This window comes from Lethenteron reissneri, chromosome 26 (genome assembly GCF_015708825.2).
Source record: "Lethenteron reissneri isolate LAM-NWPU_2019-01 chromosome 26, ASM1570882v1, whole genome shotgun sequence".
NCBI lineage: Eukaryota > Metazoa > Chordata > Hyperoartia > Petromyzontiformes > Petromyzontidae > Lethenteron > Lethenteron reissneri.
In genome coordinates this window covers 16076825-16104277 of record NC_083804.1, presented here as the reverse complement: position 1 = coordinate 16104277, position 27453 = coordinate 16076825, and the positions used below count along the sequence as shown (strand labels likewise).

At 56.0% G+C, this 27453-nt stretch overlaps 1 protein-coding gene across 1 annotated transcript; it reads right to left on the bottom strand.

Moving 5' to 3' along the window:
- Window positions 1-5144: 5144 nt before the first annotated feature.
- On the bottom strand, window positions 5145-24488 carry LOC133348047 (ras-related protein Rab-37-like). The gene is made up of 9 exons (XM_061560879.1): window positions 24157-24488; window positions 19135-19245; window positions 14703-14744; window positions 12392-12458; window positions 11509-11561; window positions 10943-11008; window positions 10324-10380; window positions 9404-9480; window positions 5145-8661 (listed from the first exon to the last, which is right to left on the bottom strand). The coding sequence occupies exons 1-9, from the start codon at window positions 24418-24420 to the stop codon at window positions 8556-8558; spliced, it is 843 nt and encodes a 280-aa protein (XP_061416863.1). The 5' UTR covers window positions 24421-24488; the 3' UTR covers window positions 5145-8555.
- Between the last annotated feature and the right edge of the window lie 2965 nt (window positions 24489-27453).

The following is a 27453-nucleotide window of genomic DNA, read 5'->3' as shown; positions in this document are numbered from 1 at the left end:
GTGTGTGGCTGGGTGGGTGGGGTGTGGCTGGTGGGGGTGTGTGCTGGCTGGATGGTGTGTGGCTGGGTGGGTGGTGTGGTGTGCTGGTGGCTGGGTGGGTGGGTGTGCTGGCTGGGTGGGTGGTGTGGTGGTGCTGGCTGGCTGGTGTGGCTGGCTTGGGTGGGTGGTGTAGTGTGCTGGCTGGCTGGTGTGCTGGCTGGGTGGGTGGTGTGCTGGCTGGCTGGGTGGGTGGGTGGTGTGCTGGCTGGGTGGGTGGTGTGGTGTGCTGGCTGGGTGGGTGGGGTGGTGTGCTGGCTGGGTGGGTGGGGTGGTGTGCTGGCTGGGTGGGTGGGGGTGGTGTGCTGGCTGGGTGGGTGGTGTGGTGTGCTGGCTGGGTGGGTGGTGTAGTGTGCTGGCTGGGTGGTGTGCTGGCTGGGTGGGTGGTGTGGTGTGCTGGCTGGCTGGGTGGGTGGGTGGTGTAGTGTGCTGGCTGGGTGGTGTGCTGGCTGGGTGGGTGGGTGTAAGTGTGCTGGCTGGGTGGTGTGCTGGCTGGGTGGTGGTGTGGTGTGCTGTGGCTGGCTGGGTGGGTGGTGTGCTGGCTGGGTGGTGTGCTGGCTGGGTGGTGTGGTGTGCTGGCTGGGTGGGTGGTGTGCTGGCTGGTTGGGTGGGTGGTGGTGTGCTGCTGAGTGGGTGGGTGGCTGGGTGGTGTGGTGTGCTGGCTGGGTGGGTGGTGTGGTGTGCTGGCTGGGTGGGTGGTGTGGTGTGGTGTGCTGGGTGGGTGGTGTGGTGTGCTGGCTGGGTGGGTGGGTGGTGTGCTGGCTGGGTGGGTGGGTGGTGTGCTGGATGGGTGGCGTGGTGTGGTGTGCTGACTGGGTGGGTGGTGTGGTGTGGCTGGCTGGGTGGGTGATGTGGTGTGTTGGCTGGGTGGGTGGTGTGCTGGCTGAGTGGGTGGTGTGCTGGCTGGCTGGTGTGCTGGCTGGCTGGGTGGTGTGGGGTTCTGGCTGGGTGGGCGGGTGGTGTGGTGTGCTGGCTGGGTGGGTGGTGTGCTGGCTGGCTGGGTGGTGTGCTGGCTGGCAGGGTGGGTGGTGTGCTGGCTCGCTGGGTGGTGTGCTGGCTGGGTGGGTGGTGTGGTGTGCTGGCTGGGTGGTGTGGTGTGCTGGCTGGCTGGGTGGTGTGGGGTGCTGGCTTGGTGGGTGGTGTGCTGGCTGGGTGGGTGGTGTGCTGGCTGGGTGGGTGGTGTGGTGTGCTGGCTGAGTGGGTGGGTGGTGTGCTGGCTGGGTGGTGTGATGGCTGGGTGGGTGGTGTGCTGGCTGTGTGGGTGGTGTGATGGAGAGGAGGAGAAACGCCTTAACCACGGGGCCATGCCGATAATAAGGAACCCGCAATTAGATTGGACACACGGCGCACAAAAAAAAATCGGAGGACAATTACTGTACCACCGACGACGACATCTTGTGGGGTTTTGTTATTCACATTCTCCATCCGCAACGGCTCGCGGCGCCAGGGCCGAGACGTTATCTTCCTCAACTGGTAATGCAGGAAATGGTGGGTTCGATCCCGATCCTGACGATGCCTGTATATTTGGAGTTTGGATGTTCGCGTGGATTTTTAATCCAGGTCCTCCGGTTTTTCCCCTCCACATCTATAGAATCAACATGCATTTAGAGTATTTGGCTGCTATAAATGTCCACATGATGAGCCACTTCGTTGAGCTATCATTTGTGGCGAGGTCGCTTTTGAAAAAGAGCTACATAGCTCAGTGGGCCTTACCTCTATAAAAAAAAAATGTTACTCGTGAATATCTCGTGTTGCCATAATACAGTACTTTATACACGGGTTTGCCTCCCAACTAGGAGCCATTACAGAAAGGGCCCTTGCCTCTAATGTTTATAAACATTTGGGGAGTTCACCAGCATAGGTTTAAGCAAGGCTGACTGATGATGGAACCCTATTGAAACCAGTCCAGAGTTTGCTTGAATTGAACCGATGCTGCTTGACAACGTGCACTCCAAGAGGGGCCGGGTGGCTGATGAGATGTGTAAAACACGTTCAACGTAGAGATATACGACGGAGGCATTACTACTGGTAGGAACCTCCTGGTTACACCAGCCCACAGGGGATTATTGTGTCCGTCGTGCAGGGAGGGGCTGGGTGGGGAGGGACTGGGTGGGGAGGGGCTGGTCACCCCGTGGTGCCCTTATAAAACTCAACGTCAAACCTACTCACGCCGGCTTGTGCCCGCACTCACAGTCGGGCATATTTGCGGAATACACCACGCCGCCGTTGACCCTGGCCATTGACCGAGCAGCCCAACGTTCCTACCAGCTCCCTCCGCAGGGATGTGTTTTGTATCATCTTACAGGGCATGGTATAAGCCGTGTTAACATGGATTGATGGTAAGCAGGCACAACACCTGGCTGGCTGTTAAGGACAGGTAAAACTAGAAACTAGAGAGTTTGATAGCCGAGGTCGTTAGTGGTGAAGGAAAAAAAAGAGCGGTGGTGCAGTGATTAGCGCACCCTGAAACCGAAAGTTGATTCCCGGCTACGCGATATCTGAACCGGTCCTACCATGCGCACCGACCAAAACCACTTCCAACTCGTAGTGACCAGTGTGGTGAAGTATGGACAAACTGCATCTGCCTTGAACGAACTGGCATGGGGGAAGCTTTCGTCCGGCAATATACTTATACTGGAGGAATCCGATGAGCGAGGAATCTCTTTTTCAGGAGATTGGCAAGTGGGGTGCGGGTGGGTGCTGCATCATGCGTCACGTGTCTCCGTGCGTGGCAGTCTCTCAAACCCGAACGCCAGGGGCGGCGGCAGCGGCTTCAGACTCGACTCGGCGCGTTTTGTAACAACAAAATAACCATTTAATAAGTGCGCTTTAACAAAACGGTATAGAACAATCTCAAGTCACGAGGTGCAGCAACATCCATGGAACGATATTTAAACAACTCTTAAAAACGAAACCCTCCCCCCTCCGCGCGCTCTCCTAGTGCAAATCACGAGATGGCGACAGGAACTGGGGTCCATTAAACACCACGACTGGTGGGTGGAGGGGGCCGGGACCCCCAAATACAGTGATCAAAGGGGAGGGGGGGGGTTAGGGCAGACCCCCATATTAAGCAACGTAGCCTTTGGTTGGGGGGGGGGGGAGGAACCAGGAGCCACACTTGGACCCAGGATACTCGGACGGAGATATCCTCCCCAGCCACCCATCCATCTGCACCACGCAATTGATGCGCCCAGAGCCCTAGCCCCACACGCACAAGACCACGAACCACCCACACTGCAATCCACAATCATAATCACGCACGATCACCACCGAAACCAACGCGCGGGCTCGGCTGCGGGGACGGGACGCGAAAGCCACCAGAGAGAGAGAGGGAGGGAGGCCGCGGCGTTGCGGGCGTGTGTGCGCGAAACAGCTGATGGGGAAAATGTTCCCTCGACCCCACCCCACCCCCATCTCATCCTCCCCCCGTCTTTAAGTTTCACATCCCCGAGTGTGAATGGGCATTCGTGCAAAAACTGGAGGTGTTTTTATGTTTTTGCTGCGGAACTCGCCGCGTACGAGTTTTGATGAGATTCGCACAAAAAAAGCAGTCTTTCTTTTCGACCGGGAGCGTAAAACAAATGTCATCTTAACAGCGCACGAGCCCGTTCCGATATCCGCGCAGGTTCAACCCAGGGCCGCGTGGTGAAACAGAAACCTTCCCCCCCCATCCCTCGTTAGGCCCTGCCCACTCTTACACAACCACGCACACTAAGCAATTAGCCCCACCCATCATTTTGGGTAACCCCGCCCATTGAATGGGTAGTCCCTCCCATTGCCTTGGCTAGCCCCGCCCTTTGACTGCGTCATCATCATCAGTCGGGCATGCGGCCGAGAACATTTAAAAACTGGACGCAATTCAACTCTGCCTTAAAAGGAAAATGACAGGCGACGTTTCTGGCAGTGGCCCTAATTCAACAGCACAAAGACCCAAACCGTTCATTCACCATGTGCTATGAAGAAGGGGAATTATCCCAAGACGTCACCCGTTATATACGATTCCTTTCAAGGCCACAAGGTAATCATTGACGAATGTGCTGAGCTCACCGGGTTTCTTTGTGCTTGTGGACCCGCTGCCATCACCAAACAACTGGTTTAATCAACAACAAACTGGTAGGAAAAATAAATTACGCGGGGTGACACCAGGACAGCCGATCTGAAACCACTGGGGACATTCGGGGTGGGGTAGCGTTGGGTGTCGTCCCCGCGTTTCAGCATTAAATAGCAAAGAGAAACATTCCGCTCGAGACGTCTTTCGTGCCACCCAACAACTATCGGTGCGCAGACCAAAGTCCGTGGCCATTGGCATAACGCGTTCCCTCCTTTACGATTTTTAATGAACGGATTGCTCTCTCACTCTGCACTCGCTTGCTGCACGATCGGCTGAAAGGGAAGCACGCGCTACCTTCAAGGTGTTGTTCTATTCGATCGGCCCCTGGGACTCGAGCCTGGTTGCTGTGGTGGCGCTGGCGGCGGTGGCTGTCGTCACGTTGGCCCACGTGTCGCAGTGATGCTGTGAGCGAGGGGGATGACTTGGCCACTTAACGCGGCACAATACTTTTTTTTTTAAAACGTCGCTGCAGCACCGGCGTGGTAGCGTGGTTGGCTTAGGCCCTGGCGCAGGGAAGTGCAGTCTGGTCTGCTGTAACGGCGAGCTGTTTTCAAAACGCGAATTGGATGTAACGCGATTCAACACCCGATCATCGCGTGGCGAGCGGAAGAGCGGCACACGGGTGGTGGCAGCAGTCCCACGTGACAATTCAAACGGATTTATCGCTTGAAACAAGAAAAAAAATACGAGACCTGAATTCATTCGCCGCCCCATCAATTCAATGGATTGTCACGATTCGATTCAAGGATTGATTGTTTTTTGTTTTGGCCATTGCGAATGTAAGTGGCGTCTCGCGTCAGCCATGGCTCACATAAAACCCATTTACGAGGCGTACAAAATGTACGGGATAGATTTTTACGCGCATGGCGAGCATAAGAATGAATTCTAATCGATGCATTGTTGCACTACATCCTGCAATCCGGTTATAATTGGCAACTTTGTATTATTCTTCAGAAGAGGCTTGAGCCTGGCTTACCATGACAGCGTGAGCCAGATCGGTGGCCATACGACTTTAATTGCCGCCACCTCCGTGCCAAAGGCGCTGGCAGTCGCTGTGAGAATCGCCGAGCTTAGACCGCCGCGCCATTTCAAAACAGTGGTAGCAGTTTCCCCATGGCAGATGAAGCCAGAGTGAAATGAGATGGTGACCCGAAGCGTCACAAAAGCACAGTGCTCACCACAAACAGCAGCAGCAGCAGGGCCGCCACCCACCGCTCATCGCTCGAGCCAGAGCCACCGACGGCCTCCCTCGCAGAGGGTGCGACCCCTCCTGGGAGGGGTCACGACCCGACTTTGTACAGTTCCATCAGACTCGTCAAGGAGGTCCCTTGCCGATGCGAATTAATGCACGGGCCATACCATTCGAGACGAAGTAGCTACGCAGGTCCGTCGCTCGCCTCCATCACCCAGATCCATCCTAGATCCCTCACTCATCCATTGCAGATCATCCACTGCTCCATCACCCGGTTCCATCCCAGATCGAACACTGCTCCATAACCAAGATCTCTCACCAATCCATCTGAGATCCCTTACCGATCCATCCCAAATCCCTCACTAATTCTTCCCACACATCCCTCACTGCTCCATCACCCGGTTCCATCCCAGATCGAACACTGCTCCATCACCCAGATCTCTCACCGATCCATCTGAGATCCCTTACTGATCCATCCCAGATCCCTCACTAATTCTTCCCCCACATCCTTCACTGCTCCATCACCCGGTTCCTTCCCAAAGCTTTCACGGCTCCATTATCCCAACTCGTTTCCGGAACCCTCCCTTCTCCGACAACTCACTCGGTCACAGACACCTTCATCCAACTCCTCAGTCGGCTTCCTCTCCCAAGTGGTTTCGGCAGTCTCGGTCGGCTTGGGCGCCGTCGCGCGCAGAGCGCCTGTGCTCACGGGGGGGGGGGGGGGGAGGGGGGGCAGGGGGGGGAGCTGACCACGCCGCCCTCTGATACCACTGGCTCCACTGGCCGTCTGATCTCATCATCATCATCACAGCCATGGCCAATCCACTGCCTGATGAAGGCCTCCCCCAAGCCGTTATCCTCGTAGCGGCTTTTGGCTTCGTCATCAAACAAAGAGGGTCACTGCATCGCACGCTTTCAGATGCGCTTCTGCGACCGTCTGGAACGCTCTTCCCTTCGATATTGGGAAACCACTGGAGCTATGCACTTGTAAATCGAGATCAAAAACTAATTTTCCTTCAAACTTTTTGTGGTTTGTTGTCCTTCCCCCGCACCTCCGATCAGCACGGTTGCTACGTATGGTGCGAAAGAAGTTCAACATACATACATCTCTAATGAACCTGCGAATTCACGTTGATACCCACACACAAGGTAAGTGGATGCCCTCACAGGCGTGTTCCCTCTCTCGGCTGCCACTAAGCTAATAATGTAAATCACGAGAATACCACCAGGTGAGCCGAAACGTCAGTAGCCACTGAGGAACACCACCTTTCAGGAATGCCGAAGCAGGTACAGTACTCACACGTTCAAGTATTAAAGCAAGCAATTGGCTGGCGCGCCTCGAACCATACTTCAAAATAACATGGACCGCAAACCGGCCATGTGAAATGTATTTGACTTCACATTTGCTCGTTTTTGATTTGCACTCACACAGCTGTGATGCTTGTTTCGAGTGAAGCGGCCGAGCTGCCAGTTATCTTTTGTTTGTCTCGCTGAGCCGGCGCAGCAGCCCCCAGCAGCAGCTCGAGGAACTGCTTAGGGTTGGAAATCCACTCGCGAAGGCCGAGGAGGCCACGGCGGCACGAGGGCAAGACAGAGACTCAAGGCGGCAGGGTGGAAGGACGCACGTGGCCAAAAAAATAAATAAAACGTCAAGTCAACGGTCCGCACCGTCCCACGCGCAAATGTCGTCAAGAGCTAAGGTGGCACCGTGGGCATCGTACACACGAGCGGGCGGGCGGGTTGTACATACGCACGGGTATGACGAGGAGGGCTCCGGGCTCGCCCACCGTACCGGATGCTGCGAGTTCCCGCCTGCACGGACATCAGCGAGAGCTGGCGCTGCGAGCCTCCGATGCTGCGCCACGTCCAACGGCCCAAGCGGCACGAGCCGAAAGAGCGTGGCGGACACTCCGGCGCCCTGGCACGAAGCCTGGCACGGCACTGAGGGCATGTGGCACGTGAGGGCGTGTGGCACGTGAGGGCGTGTGGCACGTGAGGGCGTGTGGCACGGAGCTCAGCGTGGTGCGTGGCACGGAGTTCAGCGTGGCATGTGGCACTGAGGGCATGGTGGCACACAGCTCAGCGTGGCACGGAGCTCAGCATGGCATGTGGCGCTGAGGGCATGGTGGCACGCAGCTCAGCGTGGCACGGAGCTCAGCATGGCATGTGGCGCTGAGGGCATGGTGGCACGCAGCTCAGCGTGGCACGGAGCTCAGCATGGCATGTGGCACTGAGGGCATGGTGGCACGCAGCTCAGCGTGGCACGGAGCTCAGCGTGGCATGTGGCGCTGAGGGCATGGTGGCACGCAGCTCAGCGTGGCACGGAGCTCAGCATGGCATGTGGCACTGAGGGCATGGTGGCACGCAGCTCAGCGTGGCACGGAGCTCAGCGTGGCATGTGGCGCTGAGGGCATGGTGGCACGCAGCTCAGCGTGGCACGGAGCTCAGCGTGGCATGTGGCGCTGAGGGCGTGCGGCGCTGAGGGAGTGTGGCACTTTGCTCAGTGTGGCGCGGGCCATAGCCGGGCTTGGCACGTGGCACTGGGCGCAAGGCGGCACGGAGCGGGGAGCGGCGCGGGGCGCAGGGACGTGGCGAGACGCGGCTCGGTCAACCCGGCGGGCGACCGCGGTAAACGCTCGGCGAGGAAGGCGCTCGGCGAGTGTGCAGTGCGTGTGCCGGTTGCACAGAACGTTCACGGCGCGTGGAGCGGCGTGCACTGCGTGGTCGCACATGGGGTGGTGGGCTGCTCTTGATGTAGTCTGCTGTCTGTGGTGTACTTGGTGTAGTGTGCACGGTGTGGTGTGCATGGTTGTTGTGCTGTGCTTGATGTCATATGCTGTATGTGGTGTGCTAGGGATGGTGTGCACGGTGTGGTGTGCACAGTGTGGTGTGCACAGTGTGGTGTGCACAGTGTGGTGTGCAAGTTGTAGTGTGGTGTGTATGGTGTGGTGTGCTTGATGTTGCATGCTGTTATGTGGTGTCTTTGGTGATGTGCACGGTGTGGGGTGCTTGGTGTGGTGTGCATGGCGTGGTGTGCTTGGTGTGGTGTCCATGGCATGGTGTGCTTGGTGTGGTGTGCATAGTGTGTTGTGTATGGTGTGGTGTGCATGGTGTGGTGTGTACTGTTCATGGTGTGCATGGTGTGGTGTGCATGGTGTGGTGTGTACTGTTCATGGTGTGCATGGTGTGGTGTGTACTGTGCATGGTGTGCACTGCTCAGGACGTCAGGCAGCAGCTGGACTTGTGCTGTGCTGCCTCCACGTACTCCTTGAGCTGGAATTTGGGCTCGTCCGGCTTCCCCAGTTCACGCTGCTTCAAGGCCCTGTGACAAAGACAAAGATCCCCCGTGTAGCCTTCAGAGACCGTTTGGGCAAGTGCTGTTCGCGAGCCGCGCCTATGAAGGCCGGCACGACACACGAAGGGCGTGGGTAGCCAGCATCACGCCAGGCTGCCTTTGCCTCCCTTGTGGCGTTGGTTACACACCACGCCAGGTACTCATTGGAGGCTGAGTTGACCCCTGGTAGGCCAAGGACTTGTTCAGATATTCGTCCCCGATATTGGTCGTGTGCTATCACGTGTACTGTGCGTTTAGTGATGCGTGCAAGTGTCATGATATGCTACGGGGGATCTTTGTCTTTGTTCACATTCGTGCACATGCCGTTGCGGCACACATTCTGTGCGTGCTCGTGTGTGAGTGCGCGTTCTCTTGAGCGTGCGAGTGTGTACGCACGAGTGCGTGCATGCGTACAGTGTACATTAACAACACTTGCCCCTACAGCCTGTGTAGGGAGCGGTAGTGTAGCAGTTAGCACGCTGCGCTACGAACACGGCGATTGGAATTCAATTCCCGCTCATGGCCAACACCGTGCTAGGTAGACTCAGCCTCAAATAAGGAGTGACAAAGGCAGCCGGGGGTGGTGCTGGCCACCCACCCCCTCGTGTTCCGTTCTAGCCTTCATAGGTGCTCGCTAACAGCACTTGCCCCCACAGTCTGTGAAGGCTATACGGGGGGGGGGGGGGTGTCTTTGTGTGCATGTACGTGCATTGCTCGCGCTGCCACTCACTTGGCCAGGGCCATGAATGCCAGCTCCACGTTGAGGCCGCTCCGTGCGCTCGTCTCCATGAACGGCACCTTGCATTCCTGGGGTGGGGGCACGCGGGTGGCAGGGGGTGAGGAGACCGTATAGAGGCGTGACGCAGAGGTCGCAAACGGGTTTTGATTCCTTACCCGTACCCGGCCACACCAGGGTCGCAAACGGGTACCCGTACCTCTACCCGGCCGGGTATGGGTACCCATACACTATCCGTACCCGTACCCTACCCGAAATGAGTGACAAACGGTTACTCACCGGTGACTCACAGCCTACCCGTACCCAGCCGCACCAGGGTCGCAAACGGCTACCCGTACCCGGCCGGGTACGGGTAGCCGGGTATCGGGTAGGGTACGGGTATCGGGTACCCGGTTGCGACCTCTGGCGTGACGGCATGGGGGTTTTGGCTGAGTGTCTGCGTTAGTGAGTGGAGGAGTAGTTTGGTGGTTGAGTGAGTTATTGAGTGGAGGAGTGGGTGAGTTGGTCAGTGAGTGAATAGAGGAATTAGTGAATGGGTGTGCGAGTGCTTGAGTAAGCAAATGCGTCGGTGGATGGGTGAATGGGCGAGCGGGTGAGTGAGTGAGAAAGCAAGCGAAAAAGCGAGCGAGCCAATGAGCGAGCGAGCCAGTGAGCGCACAAATAAGTGTGCTGGCTGGTGCGCGCGCACGCGCGTCTGCAAGTGACCGACTGCACGTGTTGAGTCCGCGAGGTGAACAACAGGTGCAGACAGGCGAGCGCGGGGGGCCCCCGTAGGGACCGGAGGCAGCCTTTGAGGCTCCCTAATCCCGAGCGCTCCGCCGCTAATGTCAGCGCCGAGTGCCGCGCGTGAATTATGCACGAGAGCAGAGTGGCGTTGAGAGTGGCTAAGCGCCGGGAGCGCGGGGATCGGTCACCTTGGCGAGCCTCTCCCCATCCTCCAGGCGAACCACGCGTTGCCCGCCCAGGTCAGCCTGCGTTGGGGCGAGGTGGTGGGCGGGGCGGGGCGGGGAGGGGGGCGAGGGAGTGGACAAGTTGGAGCAAGAATCAGAGCGGCAGAACCACAAGTGCGCGGTCTTTGTAACCAGCGCTCTGTTGTGTCAGTCAGTCCGGCGCACACACACACACACACACTTCCTTCCGGCCTGAGGCTCACCACCATCGCAACCACCACTGCATTGCTGCTCACTGTAAAAGGCTGTTATACCGTGCAGCTCACAGTACAACCAACACACCAAGGCACACGTAGCATATCACCACACTAACACGCATAGCTCACCACACAGAACACCACGGAGCACACACAGCGTAACACACAGCTCAACCAGACAGCGCACACCGCAGCACGTAGCATAGCACTCCATGTATACACATTGCGTAGCACATGGCCCACCACATAGCCTCCCAGCTGCAGCCTATGGCATCACCCCTCACCCCCGCTCCTCACCCCTCACCCCTCGCCCCTCACCTCTCACTCCTCGCCCTTCACCCCCGCCCCTCACCCCTCACCCCTCGCCCTTCACCCCCACCCCTCACCTTGTTGCCGATGAGCATCAGGACCACGTTGCTGTCTGCAAAATTCTGTACCTCCGTCAGCCAAGACTACACACACAGGGCGCACACACAGAACACACGTACAGGACACGTGACTTCCTACGACCACTGCTGAAATCACATACACATAAAATGGTACCTACTTTACTTGCCCTGTGGAGATGATGGGCTGCAAAGTTAACCTCACGAGGAATTCGATATTAAAAACTTGCAAGTCAAAGTCTCTCCCTCTGCCACAGTTCTACCCAGCCAGAAAATTGAAGATGATTATGATGATGATTATGGGAAGATGATTAATAATGATGAAGATTAATTTGATCAAAACGATGATGATTTTTATTACGACAATGATGATTATGATTTAAGATGATAATTTGACGACGATGATGATGATTTTTAATGTCGGCAGTGATTGTTATCGATAACCATAATGATAATAATAATAATGATGATGACCATGTTGATGATTCTCAACAACGACGGTGACAGTTGCCGATGACAATAAAAGACGAATCCAAGCTGACTTCATCACACGCGCGCACACTCACCCGCACGTTCTCAAACGACGCCCTGTTGGACACGTCGTAGCACAGGAGCAGGGCTGCAGCAGGGGCAGCGGCAGCGGCAGCAGGAAGATGAAGATGGGCAGGAGGGACACAAGAATCAGAGAGGGTGTTCAGGACAAGCATTTCAACGCAAGGATGCTCGCATTCCGTTTACGATGCGTCCCAGTAAAACATGCACGTGTCGGACTAAGGTTGGGCTAGCGTCGTTACACCATCGTTGAACCAACGATGGCCCAGCGTTGGTCCACGTTCACTGGGATGATCACCCATCATCGGTCATCAGGAAAGGAATGTGGCTCTGACCACGGCCACGAGCACCGCCGTGAGTGTGCACCACGCGGCATTATAAACATAGATGTATGGGGAACGGTAGTGCAGCGGTTGGAGACCTCCGCTGCGAACTCGGCAACCCGAGTTCGATTCCCGCGAACGGCCAACCACCAGTGGCGATTACCTGAACCAGTCCTCGGCCTGCAACGACTACCTGGTGCAGTGTGTAAACATTGCCACTCGGGAGACAAAAAGGTGGCCGGGTTTGATACCGGACACCCCCCCCCCAGCCCACACTCCACCCCACCCTCGTGTGCCGTACCGGCCTCAATAGGTGCTCGCTAACAGCAAGTGCTTGAAGTCTAACAGGCTTCACGGGGTACAATTGTCGATGTTGTGTACTGCATGTGCCTTGTACCCTTTAGGTGTGCGGTGAGGTGGTACACATGTGCGTGGTGTGGTGCTGTACGTGGTGTGGTGCTGTGGTGTGGTGCTGTGCGTGGTGTGGTGCTGTGCGTGGTGTGGTGTGGTGCGTGTTGTGGTGCTGTGTGTGGTGTGGTGCTGTGTGTGGTGTTTGGTGCCGTTGGGTCGTTACCGTCGGCGTCACGGTAGTACGCGTGCGTTACACTGCGGAATCTCTCTTGGCCGGCGGTGTCCCAGATCTGGTGCGCACCACAACACGACAATCAATACCACAACAATCAATAGCACACCACAACAATCAATACCACACCACAACAATCAACACCACACCACAACAGTCAATACCTCCTCACAACAATCAATACCACACCACAACAATCAATACCACACCACAACAATCAATACCACACCACAACAATCAATACCACACCACAACAATCAATACCTCCTCACAACAATCAATACCACACGACAACAATCAATACCACACCTCAACAATCCACACCAGAGTGGTCAATACCACCCCACAACAATCAATACCTGCCCACAACAACCAATACCACAGCACAGAAATCCACTCCACAACAATCAATACCTACCCACAACCATCAATACCACCCCATGGCAATCCACTCCACAACAATCAATACCACCCCACAACCATCAATACCACCCCATGGCAATCCACACCACAACGATCAACACCAGCCCACAGGAATCCTCATACCACACCACGACAATTCACACTGCAACATCACATTCACAACAATTCACACTGCAACATCACATTCACAACATTTCACACCACCGCAGTGCAAACCACTACTCTTACCAATCAACATCACCTCTAGATCCACTCCGCTCCAATGCACACCCCCCCCCCCCCCGCCACTCCACACCACCGCACACTCCTTGTTCTCCGTTAACCGGCGATCATCGGTCACGGGGCCGACATCACCAGGGCCGGGGATAATGTTCAGCAGAGCCACTCAGCCGAGGCCGAGTCAATGAATCATCGGCCGGGGCAGAGGAGCCATTACCCGGATCGATCCCTCGCACGCCATCATTTTAGAGACACTATAAACGAGGACTCGCTGCCGACTCCATAAACACCGCGCTCAGTGTGTAACGGTGTGTGCTCGTGTGTGCTCGTGTGTGTGCTCGTGTGTGTATATATAGAACAGGGTAAATGGCGGCGTAGACGGCAGGACACCCCCATAAAACACGACGTGCGAGGCCCACGGCTTGCGATCAACGACTCCCGCACAGTGAGAGGCCAAGCGGGACTCCACCAAGCTGCTCGATGTAGCTGGACACTAGCCCTGACCCTAGCCCTGACCCTAGCCCTGACCCTAACCCTGACCCTAGCCCTGACCCTAGCCCTGACCCTCGCCCTGACCCTCGCCCTGACCCTAGCCCTGACCCTAGCCCTGACTCTAGCCCTGACCCTAACCCTGACCCTGACTTTAGCCCTGACCCTAGCCCTGACCCTGACTCTAGCCCTGACCCTAGCCCTGACCCTAGCCCTGACCCTGACTCTAGCCCTGACCCAGACCCTAGCCCTGACCCTAGCTCTGACCCAGACCCTAGCCCTGACCCTAGCCCTGACCCGGACCCTGACTCTAGCCCTGACCCTGACCCTAGCCCTGACCCTAGCCCTGACCCTGACTCTAGCCCTGACCCTGACCCTAGCCCTGACCCTGACCCTAGCCCTGACCCTGACCCTAGCTCTAACCCTGAAACAAGTCCTCAAGCTGAACCTCGCCTTAATCCCAACCCTTCGCCCAGTCAAACATAGCCAACCAGACATTGACACTAACTCTAATCCGAGTGCTGACTTTAATCCAGACTCTAACCACAATAGGAAACTAAACCCTAAGGCTAGCACTAATCACACGAACAACCAAATCCGACCCTAGTCCTAACCCAAGCCCTAATCTCTAGTCTGCCACAATCCCTAATCCTAACCATTAATTTGGCCCTAATCCTATTCCTAACCCCTAAGTCTAATTATAACCCTCACCACCAACGGCCAACCAAACCTCGAACGCGATCCCCTCCGATGCGACGCACACTTTCACCGTCAGACATTAAACCTTTCCAATCAGACAGCCCTCACCCTCCTCCTAGTCTTTGACCAATCAACCGAGAGCATGGCCCTATAATCCAAACAACGCAAAGAAATTGAACCCCCCCCCCCCGCCCCGTTCCCCGCTAACCCTGGGCGAAGGAACAGACCGCCGTCCGAACTAAACAGCGCGCGGCGGCTCTAAGTGAGCAAGAGCGAGAGAAAGGAGAGAGAATGATTCCACTTAGGGTGGTTTATGAGGTGGCCCCGAGGAACCCCCACCCCCCGCCCCCACCGCCTGTCAGCACAGCAGCGCCACTGCCTTAACGAAGCTAAATGAGCACAGAATAACCTCCTCTGCGGGGAGGGCCCGAGCGGGCAGCCTCGCTGTGGGTTACCGTGGCGACGGGGTTACCTGGAGTTTCACCTTGATGTCATCGATGGTCACGACCTTGTTCTGAGGACGGGGACGGACGGGACGAGATGCACACGTGCATATGTACACGAATGTATGTACGTACAGACAGACATGCACACACACGCATATACACGCACCACGGACATGTACAGACATATACTGATATTGACATATGCATATATATACACACACACATATACAGATTCGTATGTACACTAATATATATGCACACGCATGTAGAGATATACACGTGCACAGTTATAGACACATACACGTGCGGACACATCACAGGTACACATACATTTCAGACAAACACGCGGAAACAGACACACGCACACATATACATGTACACGTATACACATACAGACACACGAATACAGACGCGTATACATATACAAATCCATGAATAACACACGCACGTATATGTACATACATATACACGCAGGCATACACAAAACAAATCAACACACGCACACACACGTTCACGCAAAGACACAGGCACATGCACAGAGAAACACACACAGGTCACCCAGTTAGTCTCATAGGCCATCGGTGTAAGTGTTGTTAGGGGTCACCGATGAAGCACAGTATACAGCACGGCAAAGGCATGCTTGTGACCAGACCCACGGGTTGCAAGCCACACTGCACCAGGTGCTCATTAAGAGCCGATTTAACAAAGCCAGGGTTCCTCATCACAAGCCCCTGACGTTGTGACACACATGGACTGCTGTGTTGCAGTGTGTGACACTCTGCCACGCAAGCGCACACGTGCACACATGGGACACAAACCCACGCACACAAAACCACACAGGGCCCATCCGTTCTGGCGTATTGTCATAAGACAAGGGCTGTTAGCAAACACTACACCGATACACATGGGACACAGGCTAAAACGACAGAGACCCCTATATCGATGTTAAGACAGTGCTGTTAGCAAGCAGTGCACGTACACATAAAGGCAAAGATCCCCCCCCGTATAACCTTAACACACTGTTGGGGCAAGTGCTGTTAATGAGCACCTATGAAGGGCCGGCAGGGCACACAAGGGGGTGGGTGCGTGACCAGCAACACGCACCGGGTACTCGTTTAAGGCCGAGTCAACGTAGGGGAGGCCCAAGGCAGGTTCATAAATTCGTCACTGATGTCGGCTGTGAGCGGGAATGGAACTTGAGTTGCCAGGTTCGTAGCAAAGCACGCTCACCGTTACACTACTGCTCCCCCCCCACACACACAACAACAACTGCCATTCGCCACTAAGTGGCGGTGACGTCACCACGACGCTTGTGCCAGGCCATGTGCACCTTGAGGCCACGTGAAGTGTCGAACGCCCGCTGGCAGGAAGTCCCAGGTGCCACAAGCACATAGACACTGACACACACAGATATACAAAGACCTCCTGTATAGCTTTCACAGATTTTGGGGCAAGTGCTGTTCGTGAGATGCTATTAAGGTTGGCAGGGTAAGTGACGGGGTGGGTTGCCGACAACACACCCGGCCGCTTTTGACTCCCAAATGCCACTCTTTACACACTTTACACACTGAAGGCTGAGTCGATCGAGGGGAGGTCCAACACGAGTTAAGATAATCGTCACTGGTGGTGTTGGCCATGAGCGGGAATTTAAATTGGGTTGCCGGGATTGTAGCGCAGTGCACTTACCACTGCGCCACCGCTCCCCACACACAGACATATGCACATTGTGAGACACACACGCATGCACGTATACAACGACAAAGATCCCCCATATAGCCAGAACGGGATGTTGGGGAAAGTGCTGCTAGCATAGCACCTATGAAGGCTGACACGGCACACGAGGAGGTGGGCGGCCAGCACCACGCCCGGCCGCCTATTCCTTCCTCATGACGACGTCTACACACCGCACCAGGTACTCATTTGAGGCTGAGTCGACCAATGGGAGGCCCAGGACCAGTTCAGATATTCATCACTGGTGTTAGCCGTGAGCGGGAATCAAGCTCGGGTCGCCGGCTTCGTAGCAGCAGCACGCTAACCGCTACACTAGCGCTCCCCACAGACACACAGACACACACAATCCAGGCATTTGCACACCTGTGTACACACCCAGCACACCAGTGTAAAAAAACCAAGTAAGCGCACAATGGGGTACAGTGTTCGTAGAGCAAAGGAGACCTGCATTAAAGAATTTAAACACCGCTTAGGGTCACTTACAGCTGGGTGGACACCTCAGGTTTTTAACGAATCCCATCTGTATTCATCAAGGATAACGAGCAAATGACGAATTACAGCGCGTTTGCGGAGAAACGACTGTCGCTCAACACAGGCCGCTAGAAAGCCAGAGGATGAATCCGTGATGTACACAGAGCACCAAATTGCGATGCCGTAAAGTAGGTGTGTCAGGCCCAATTAAGGTTATCCTGGGCGTGTGCTTGCCCACACAAGAGGTTATGGAAGAGGAATCGATAGTGATAATAACGATGTGAATTCATGCTCGATCCCATGCTCAAAGCCATGCTCAAAGCTCCATGTGATGTTGTACGCCCACATCTGTGTGTCCGCGAGCGAGTGATTTTGCACGCATGTGTGTTTGTCTGCGTGTGTCAGGTGGAGGAGTGGCAGGCGACCCAAGTTCGATTCCCACTCATGATCAACATCGGTGGCAAATAATTTAGATGGTTCTGGCCATTCCCTTGATCGAACTGAGGCCTCAAAAATGAGCACCTGGTGCAGTGTGTAAAAATCAGCGCTGGAGAGACAAAGGGGGCTGAGTATGGTGCTGGTCACACCACCCTTCATGCACTGTGCTGACATTAACAGGTGCTCACTAACCACACTTGGCCCAACAATCTGTTAGAGGGGGATATTTGTCTTTGTGTGTGTGCGTGCACTCGTGTGTATATCTATGTGTGTGGGTATTTGTGTGCGTGAGTTCGCGTGTGTATGAGCTATTTGTGTGTACGTGTGTGATCACTCTTTTGTATCTGTGTGGGTGTGCGAGTTTTGCGTGTGTGTGCGCGCGTGCAAATTTGAATGTCTGTCTGCCTCCTTGCGTGCGGGTTGCGCGTGCTTTTGTGCGTGTAAATTCTACGCGTTCATTTGGATGAGTGAGAAAATCTGAATGCCTGGCAATGCATATGTGCGCATGCATGCATGACAGCCAAGTGTGGGCATGCGTGGGCGTAGGGGATTTAAACGATGGGTGGGAGGACAGGAGCAGGAACTGCTTCGGTGAGTGTGCGCATGCACACAGGGTGTGCTAACGAGGGAGGGTGGCCGTGTGTGTGTGTGTGCGCATGTCAGCGTGTGGGTGTGTCCGTGCGTGTGCACACAGGATGTGCTAACGAGGGAGGATGTGCGTGCGTGCCAGCATGTGGCAGTGTCCGTGAACGTGCACACAAGGTGTGATAACGATGGAGGGGTGTGTGGCATTTGTGTGTGTGTTCGTGCCAGTGTGCGTGTATATGTGCCAGTGTGTGCCCGTGTGTACATGCCAGTATGTGTGTGTGTGGGTGCATGTGCAGGAAACTGTTGCATCCGCCAGTGCATGCATGCATGCGTGACGATTACCTGAACCGGTCCCGGGCTTCACCTAGGTCGACTCAGACTCAAATGAGTACCTGGTGCAGTGTGTAAACATCGCCACTGGGGAGACAAAGGCGGTTGGGCGTGGTGCTGGCCACTCACCCCCTCGTGTGCCGTGCTGGAGCATAGGTGATTGCAAATAGCACTACTCACAAACAGCCTCAACAGCCTGTTAAGACTATACGGGGGATATGTGTTTTTTATGCGTCACTGTGGGTGTGTACAGGAGTATGTACTCATGCCTGTCAGTGTGCGAGTGTACGTACAAGCACATGTGCGCGTGTCAGGGTGTGTGCGTGTGTGTGCGTGTGTGTGCATGCAATTATGTATGTGTGTCAGGGTGTGTGCATGTGTAGGGAGTGGTGGTGTAGCAGTTAGCAAGCTGCGTTAGGAACCCGGCGACCCGAGTTCCATTCCCACTCACAGCTAACACCAGTGACGATTATCGGAACAGCTCGTGGGCCTCCCCTAGGTGGACTCAGCCTCAAATGAGTACCTGGTGCGGTGTGTAAACATCTCCACTGGGGAGACAAAGGCGGTCGGGCGTGGTGCTGGCCACCCACCCCCTCGTGTGCCGTTCTGGCCTTCATAGGCGCTCGCTAACAGCACTTGCCCAACAGTCTATTAAGGCTATACGGGGGATCTTTGTCTTTGGGTGTGCATGCACGTATGTATGTGTGTCATGGTGTGTGTGTGTGATTGCATTCTTAGATGCGAGTGAGGTATGGTTTTTGTGTGTTTGTGTGCATTCATGCGGGATATATATATGTGAATGAATGTGCGTACAATTGTGTGCATCCGTGGTATTTTAACGAGTGGAGAGAAGGTAGGGGGGAGTGATTGGTGGCCGGGGGGGGGGGAGGGGAGTCTTGCCTTGAAGTCGATGCCGACTGTGGCGATGTAGCTGCCGGACAGGAAGGCACCGTCTTTAAAGCGCATGAGCAGACAGGTCTTGCCCACGCCGGAGTCTCCGATCACCATCACCTACAGCACAGCACGCAGCACACAAAGCACACATCGAACGCAGCACACACAGCAGACATCACAGATAGGTCTTACCCACGCCCGAGTCTCTGATCACCGTCACCTACAGCACATATCACGCACATAGTACACATAACACACACACATCACACACACAGTACACAGCACAGATGATACCACACAGCATGTCACGCAGTACTCAACACGCATTGTTACTGTGTGTTTACGCATGTGTGTGTGATTGTGTGTGGGAAGTCCCATGGGATGTTGGCTACCAACAACAAGGCAACTCCTATGACTAATTGGGAATGGGACGCAAGCGTAGGATTGATCACCCTGTCGCTGGCCGCCTTTGGGGAGGGTGTATAGTATGAAAGGCCGAAACACCCTAGGAACCAAAGGGTCACTACTGACGATGCGCTCCCCAAATTTCACCAGGCTCACTGTTCATGAACTCTTGGAAGTGCTTGCACAAAGGATAGTAACATCTCATCCTGTGTTCTTTGGAATCTTACTGTGTGTTTACGCATGTGTGTGTGATTGTGTGTGGGAATGTCTTTGTGTGTGTCCGTGTGTTGTGGGGAGTGGTAGCGTAGTGGTTAGCGCACTGCGCTACGAACCTGGCTACCCGAGTTCGATTCCCATTCAGGGCCAACATCAATGACGAATATCTGAACTGGTCCTGGGCCTCCCTCCTAAGCATCGCCACTGAGCAGACAAAAGTGACGAGGCACGGTGCTAGCCGCACCACCCCTTCGTGTGCTGTGGTGGCCTTCATAGGTGCTCAATCACAGCACTTACCCCTAACAGTCTGTTAAGGGTTTTTGGGGGGGGGGGGGATCTTTGTCTTTTGTTGCGATGTGCATGTTGTGTTTGGGAAGTGGTGTCAAGGTGGTTAAGGAAGAACGCTGCTGTACACCTCATTCACCTGGGTTAGATTCCTGGCCACGTGTATTATAAGCAGTCAATGCTGACACCATGGAACGCCTAGGTCGACTCAGCTGGTAAATAACCAGGGGGGCGGGGGGGTGGGGGCCACTATTGCCACCTACTTCATAGGGAGGGGGGCAGGCTGTTTTGTAAAACTGGGAGGGGGGGGCAGCACTAAAGAATTGGGTGGGGGGGGGGTATTTAGGTCCCAGTGCCTTCGGGGTTCTCCATTGCCATGACAACCGGGCGAGCAGGACGCCATGGAAACGCCGGGCGCCTCGTGACGAGCAACAGCCGGATCTCACCGTCTCTCCCTGCAAAGCATCGCCAACTCACCACCGTCACATCACTCACCACCCTCACATCACTCACCACCATCACGACCATCACATGCTTCACATCACTCACCACCCTCACCACCCTCACGTTACTCACCACCCTCTCCACCCTCACCACCCTCACATCCTTCACATCTCGATTTAAAGCTTTCGTGACTGCAGGGATTCATCTTCTTGGTTCTTTCGGTAAAGTCACGTAGAAGGGAAGTAATAAAATAATAAAAATAAAACATAATAAAACAATTCTCACGACGTTTCGGCCACAACGCAAGCAGCCGTCCTCAGGTGAAAACCAGGTCCGTCGAGGCGACAGAGTCTGAATGAAACAGCACACGGGCTTAGAGCATATATATAAGCTGGGCGCATTGACAAAGGAATTTGCATATCAACAGGAATTTAGCATATTTATGGGAAATGCGGGAATGTAATTAGTACTGCATATGCATGTGCATTATGCAGGATTAACAGCATCAAAGGGAGCTGCAGTTACTGCTGCTGCAGCAGTTGCTGCTGCTGCAGTTTCTGCTGCTGCTGCAGTTGCTGCTGCAGTTGCTGCTGCTGCTGCACTTGCTGCTGCTGCTGCACTTGCAGCAGTAACTGCAGCTCCCTTTGATGCTGTCAGCAGTAACTGCAGCTCCCTTTGATGCTGTTAATCCTGCATAATGCACATGCATATGCAGTACTAATTACATTCCTGCATTTCCCATAAATATGCTAAATTCCTGTTGATATGCAAATTCCTTTGTTAATGCGCCCAGCTTATATATATGCTCTAAGCCCGTGTGCTGTTTCATTCAGACTCTGTCGCCTCGACGGACCTGGTTTTCACCTGAGGACGGCTGCTTGCGTTGTGGCCGAAACGTCGTGAGAATTGTTTTATTATGTTTTATTTTTATTATTTTATTACTTCCCTTCTACGTGACTTTACCGAAAGAACCAAGAAGATCCTTCACATCACTCACCACCCTCACCACCCTCACATTACTCACCACCCTCACCACCCTCACCACCATCACATCCTTCACATCACTCACCACCCTCACCACCCTCACGTTACTCACCACCCTCACCACCCTCACCACCCTCACATCCTTCACATCACTCACCACCCTCACCACCCTCACCACCTTTACCTCCCTCACATCACTCACCACCCTCACGTCACTCACGACCCTCACCTCCCTCACCACCCTCACCACCCTCACGTCACTCATCACCCTCACCACCCTCACCTCCCTCACATCACCACCCTCACATCACTCACCACCCTCACCACCCTCACAACCCTCACCACCCTCACATCACTCACCACCCTCACCACCCTCACGTCACTCATCACCCTCACGTCACTCACCACCCTCACATCACTCACCACCCTCACAACCCTCACAACCCTCACCACCCTCACGTCACTCACCACCCTCACATCACTCACCACCCACACAACCCTCACCACCCTCACACTCACCACCCTCACGTCACTCATCACCCTCACCTCCCTCACCACCCTCAAGTCACTCATCACCCTCACCACCCTCAAGTCACTCATAACCCTCACCACCCTCACCACCTTAACGTCACTCACCACCCTCACCTCCCTCACCTCCCTCACATCCCTCACCACACTCACCACCCTCACATCACTCACCACCCTCACATACCGTCACATCACTCACCACCCTCACCTCCCTCACCTCCCTCACCACCCTCACCACCCTCACATCACTCACCACCCTCACATCACTCACCACCCTCACCACCTTCACGTCACTCACCACCCTCACCACTCTCACCTCCCTCACCTCCCTCACATCCCTCACCACCCTCACATCACTCACCACCCTCACATACCGTCACAACACTCACCACCCTCACCACCCTCACGTCACTCATCACCCTCACATCACAACCCTCACCTACCTCACCACCCTCACCTCCCTCACATCACCACCCTCACATCACTCACCACCCTCACATCACTCACCTCCATCACCTCCTTCACAACCCTCACACTCACCTCCCTCACCTTACTCACCTCCCTCACAACCCTCACATCACTCACCACCCTCACATCACTCACCACCCTCACCACCCTCACGTCACTCACCACCCTCACCTCCCTCACATCACCACCCTCACATCACCACCCTCACATCACTCACCACCCTCACATCACTCACCACCCTCACCAGCCTCACCACCCTCACCTCCCTCACATCACCTCCCTCACATCACTCACCACCCTCACATCACTCACCACCCTCACATCACTCACCACCCTCACCAGCCTCACCACCCTCACCTCCCTCACATCACCACCCTCACCTCCGTAACGTCCCTCACGTCCCTAACCTAACTCACATCACTGACGCAACTCACCTCCTCATTTCGATTTAAAGCTTTCGTGACTGCAGGGATTCATCTTCTTGGTTCTTTCGGTAAAGTCACGTAGAAGGGAAGTAATACAATAATAAAAATAAAACATAATAAAATAAAATAATTCTCACGACGTTTCGGCTACAACGCAAGCAGCCGTCTTCTACGTGACTTTACCGAAATAACCAAGAAGATCACCTCCTCATATCAATCATGTCACTCACCTCATTGAAATAACTGACCTCCCTGACTTCATATCAATCACCACCTCACTCACATTCCTCACATCATTCACACCCCCCCCCCATTCCACCTTCCTCACCTCCCACATCCCTCACCTGCCTCCAATTACTCCTAGACCTCACGTAACCCACCACCTCACCTCCATCACATACCTCACCTGCTCACACACCCCCCTGGCGTCACTCACCACACTCACCATCCTCACATCGCTCACCACCCTCACCGTCCTCGCCTCCCACACACATAACACCCCTCGCGTCCATCAAAACTCCCTTACATCCCTCTTCTTGTCTCTCTCATTCCCCGTGCCTCACATCTCAGTGGCAATACATCTCAAACATGTATTTGATCGCTCACAGAGCCACAGTCGTGTCCTGCACGACCCCCTCTGCACAGACCGCCTGTGTAATCATCCCCTGTGGGGCCTCGCCGTACGGACCCTGGTGTTCCCTCCACACGACCCCTCTTTATAAACCGACTTTCACGTGAACCCCTGAATGAAGCCCCCCCCCCCCCCCTTTCCACACGACCCCTGTACACGATCTATCTCTCTTCGCTTAAACTCCCCCCACCACCCCCGAATGTTCAAATGACCCTCCACGACCAGCACAGCGTAGGGATGCCTTCATCCAGCAGTGGATTGACAAAGGGCTGAACTCTAACATTACTCAGTGCTCCCCATATCCCCCCCCCCCAACACAAATTCACCACCCCCATGACACCTGCGTTGTACGAACCCCCGTGTCCTCCCAGCCCCCCTCCCCGGTCCACCCCCTGTGCGCCACCCCCACCCCACTCCCCACCCACTCCCCACCCCACTCCCCACCCACTCTCGCATGACCCCTCCACTACCCCCGAGACCCCCCCCTTCCCATAGCCCACCACATGCACCCCCCCACCCCCTTAGAATGACTCCTTCACTAACCCTCGTGCCCTCACCCCCCAACAACACCGTGCCCCCCCCTCCAACAAAACCGTGCCCCCCCCCCCAACAACACCGTGCCCCCCTCCCCCAGCCCCCCACCTTGAATGAGAGGTCAAACGCCTCCTTGGCGCTACCGCTCCGCGATTGGCGCCCGGCGCGAACCCCGTTCGCGTTGCTGCCGCCGCCGCCGCCTCCGCTGCTGCCGCCGCTGCTGCTGCTGCTGATGATGCTGGCGAGGGGCCCCGCGGGGCCGGGGGCGCCTTTGGGCCTCGGCGAGTGCGTGGAGGGGCCGCCGACCCCCGCGGGAACCTCCGTGGAGATGCTCCTCTTGCTGCCGAACGGGAGCCGCGCGCGGCGCGACATTTCCTCAAATCACGAGCCGGGCGGTGAGGGGATTGGGGGGTGGGGGGAGTTCTATTCCAGCATGGCAGGGGTGGGGGTGGAGGTGGTGGGGGGTGAGGTGGGGGGGGGGGGGTGGTTAGGTGAGGGGGGGATGGTGGGGGGGGGATGGTGGGGGGGGGGATGGTGAGGTGAGGGGGTGTGGTTAGGTGAGGGGGTGGTTAGGTGAGGGGGGGTGGTTAGGTGAGGGGGGATGGTTAGGTGAGGGGGGATGGTTAGGTGAGGGGGGGTTAGGTGAGGGGGGGGATGGTTAGGTGAGGGGGGGGTGGTTATGTGAGGGGGGATGGTTAGGTGAGGGGGGGTGGTTAGGTGGGGGGGGGTGGTTAGGTGAGGGGGAGATGGTGAGGGGGGGTGGTTAGGTGAGGGGGGGTGGTTAGGTGAGGGGGAGATGGTGAGGGGGGGGTGGTTAGGTGAGGGGGGGATGGTGGGGGGGGGGATGGTTAGGTGAGGGGGGGTGGTTAGGTGAGGGGGAGATGGTGAGGGGGGGGTGGTTAGGTGAGGGGGGGTGGTTAGGTGAGGGGGGGTGGTTAGGTGAGGGGGGATGGTTAGGTGAGGGGGGATGGTTAGGTGAGGGGGGGTGGTTAGGTGAGGGGGGGATGGTTAGGTGAGGGGGGGGATGGTTAGGTGAGGGGGGGATGGTTAGGTGAGGGGGGGGTGGTTAGGTGAGGGGGGGATGGTTAGGTGAGGGGGGGATGGTTAGGTGAGGGGGGGGATGGTTAGGTGAGAGGGGGGATGGTTAGGTGAGGGGGGGGATGGTTAGGTGAGAGGGGGGGTGGTTAGGTGAGGGGGGATGGTTAGGTGAGGGGGGGGTGGTTAGGTGAGGGGGGTGGTTAGGTGAGGGGGGTGGTTAGGTGAGGGGGGGTGAAGGTGAGGTGAAGGGAGGGGTGGTTAGGTGAGGGGGGGGTGAAGTAGGAGGTAGAATGGTGAGTGCAAAAGGGTGGGGGAAGAGAGACACGGGGTGAGGATTGGTGAGGCCGGGAAAGAAGTCAGTTGAGGGGGGCACGTGTGGTGGGAGGGGTGCCGGGAACAGGTGAGCAAGGATAGACACACAGGTGAGGGAGAAAGGTGAGGTAGTGAGAGCGTTTAGAGTGAGATGCAGCTGAGTGTCAGGCGAATTACACAAGTGTGTGGAGTCGGGTAAGCTTGCGGATGCAGGTGAGAGTGGATAGACGAGCAGGCAGATGGGGACAGCCGTGAGCGATAGCTTCGATGGTGTTTGTGGCGTGAGGGACGGTGGCAAGGAACAGGTGGAGACCCGGTAAGAGGAGCGAGGACAGGTTTCAGGAGGAACTGATTTGAGGGACAGATGAGGACACGGTCAAGGAGCCGGGCAGACAGGCGAGCGGGGTGAGCAGCGGTGAGCGAGCACGCGAATGAGGTGAGGAACAGGTGATCGGGAGACGAGGCCTCAGGGACCAGAGGGTGAGCAGGCAGGTAAATGACGGAGGTGAGTAACAGGTGAGGAGAGAGGTGAGTAACAGGTGAGGAGAGAGGTGAGTAACAGGTGAGGAGAGAGGTGAGTAACAGGTGAGGAGAGAGGTGAGTAACAGGTGAGGAGAGGGAGCAGTCGGTCTGAGCACAACAGGTGAGGAACAAGATGAGCGCAGACAGCTGGTGAGGAGCTGGTGAGGAGCTGGTGAGGAGCTGGTGAGGAGGAGGAGGAGAGGTGAGCGCGGCCGTGGTGAGGAGGAGGAGGAGGCGCCGCCGCGTCGCGGAAGCGGAGCTCCAGTGAGGACCGGGTAAAATAGGAGCGCGCGCGTGGACGACGTAAACACGTGACGTCACCACGCACGGGCGCGACGTCACGACGCACAGCGGTGGGGTTTTTTTTACGCGCTCGTCGCCTGAGAGACGTGGTCGCATGACGTCACCACGCACGGCACCAACGTCACGACGCACGGGCACCGACGTCACGACGCGCAGCAATGTTTCATCGCGCGCGTTTCCTCAGGAACGTGAACTCGTGACGTCATGACGCACGGGCACCAACGTCACGACGCACAGCAATGTTTCGTCGCGCGCGTCCCGAGGGACGTGGCCGCGTGACGTCATGACGCACGGGCACCAACGTCACGACGCACAGCAATATTTCGTCGCGCGCGTCTCCTGAGGGACGTGGCCACGTGACGTCACCATGCACGGGCACCGACGTCACGACGCACAACAATATTTCGTCGCGCGCGTCTCCTGAGGGACGTGGCCGCGTGACGTCATCACGCACGGGCATCAACGTCACGACGCACAGCAATGTTTTGTCGCGCGCGTCTCCTGAGGGACGTGGCCGCGTGACGTCATCACGCACGGGCATCAACGTCACGACGCACAGCAATGTTTTGTCGCGCGCGTCTCCTGAGGGACGTGGCCGCGTGACGTCATCACGCACGGGCATCAACGTCACGACGCACAGAAATGTTTCGTCGCGCGCGTCTCCGAAGGGACGTGGCCGCGTGACGTCATCACGCACGGGCATAACGTCACGACGCACAGAAATGTTTCGTCGCGTGCGTCTCCGAAAGGGACGTGTAACCTGTGACGTCATCACGCACGCGAGCGCTGTCAACACGCGCAAGGGGGGAGGGGTTTAAACAGAGTGACGTCGTACATACGGCTATGACATCACCACGCACGGCTGTGACATCACCACGCACATTTTTCTTACGATACGAAAAATATGACGCTAATCTCGATATCAGTTTTCCATAACTTTGCAATTCCATTTCACACTTATACGTCGTTTTGTAACTACATTACAACCTCAGTCGAGTTTGCACGCGTTACGCAACAGGGCGATCTCTTCCGCCTCGTATTAAACACTGCAACACAAGCTCCTAATAGTTTGATAGCGTGAACGACTCGCGCGATGACGTGCGAACGCACGACGCTTATCTTGTGACGGAATAACCGCACGTCGAATGACGTCATGTCACGCGCACCTCCCACACCGCCGCCGTGCGCATGACATCATCACGCGGGAAACGTCATCGCTCAGAGTACGAC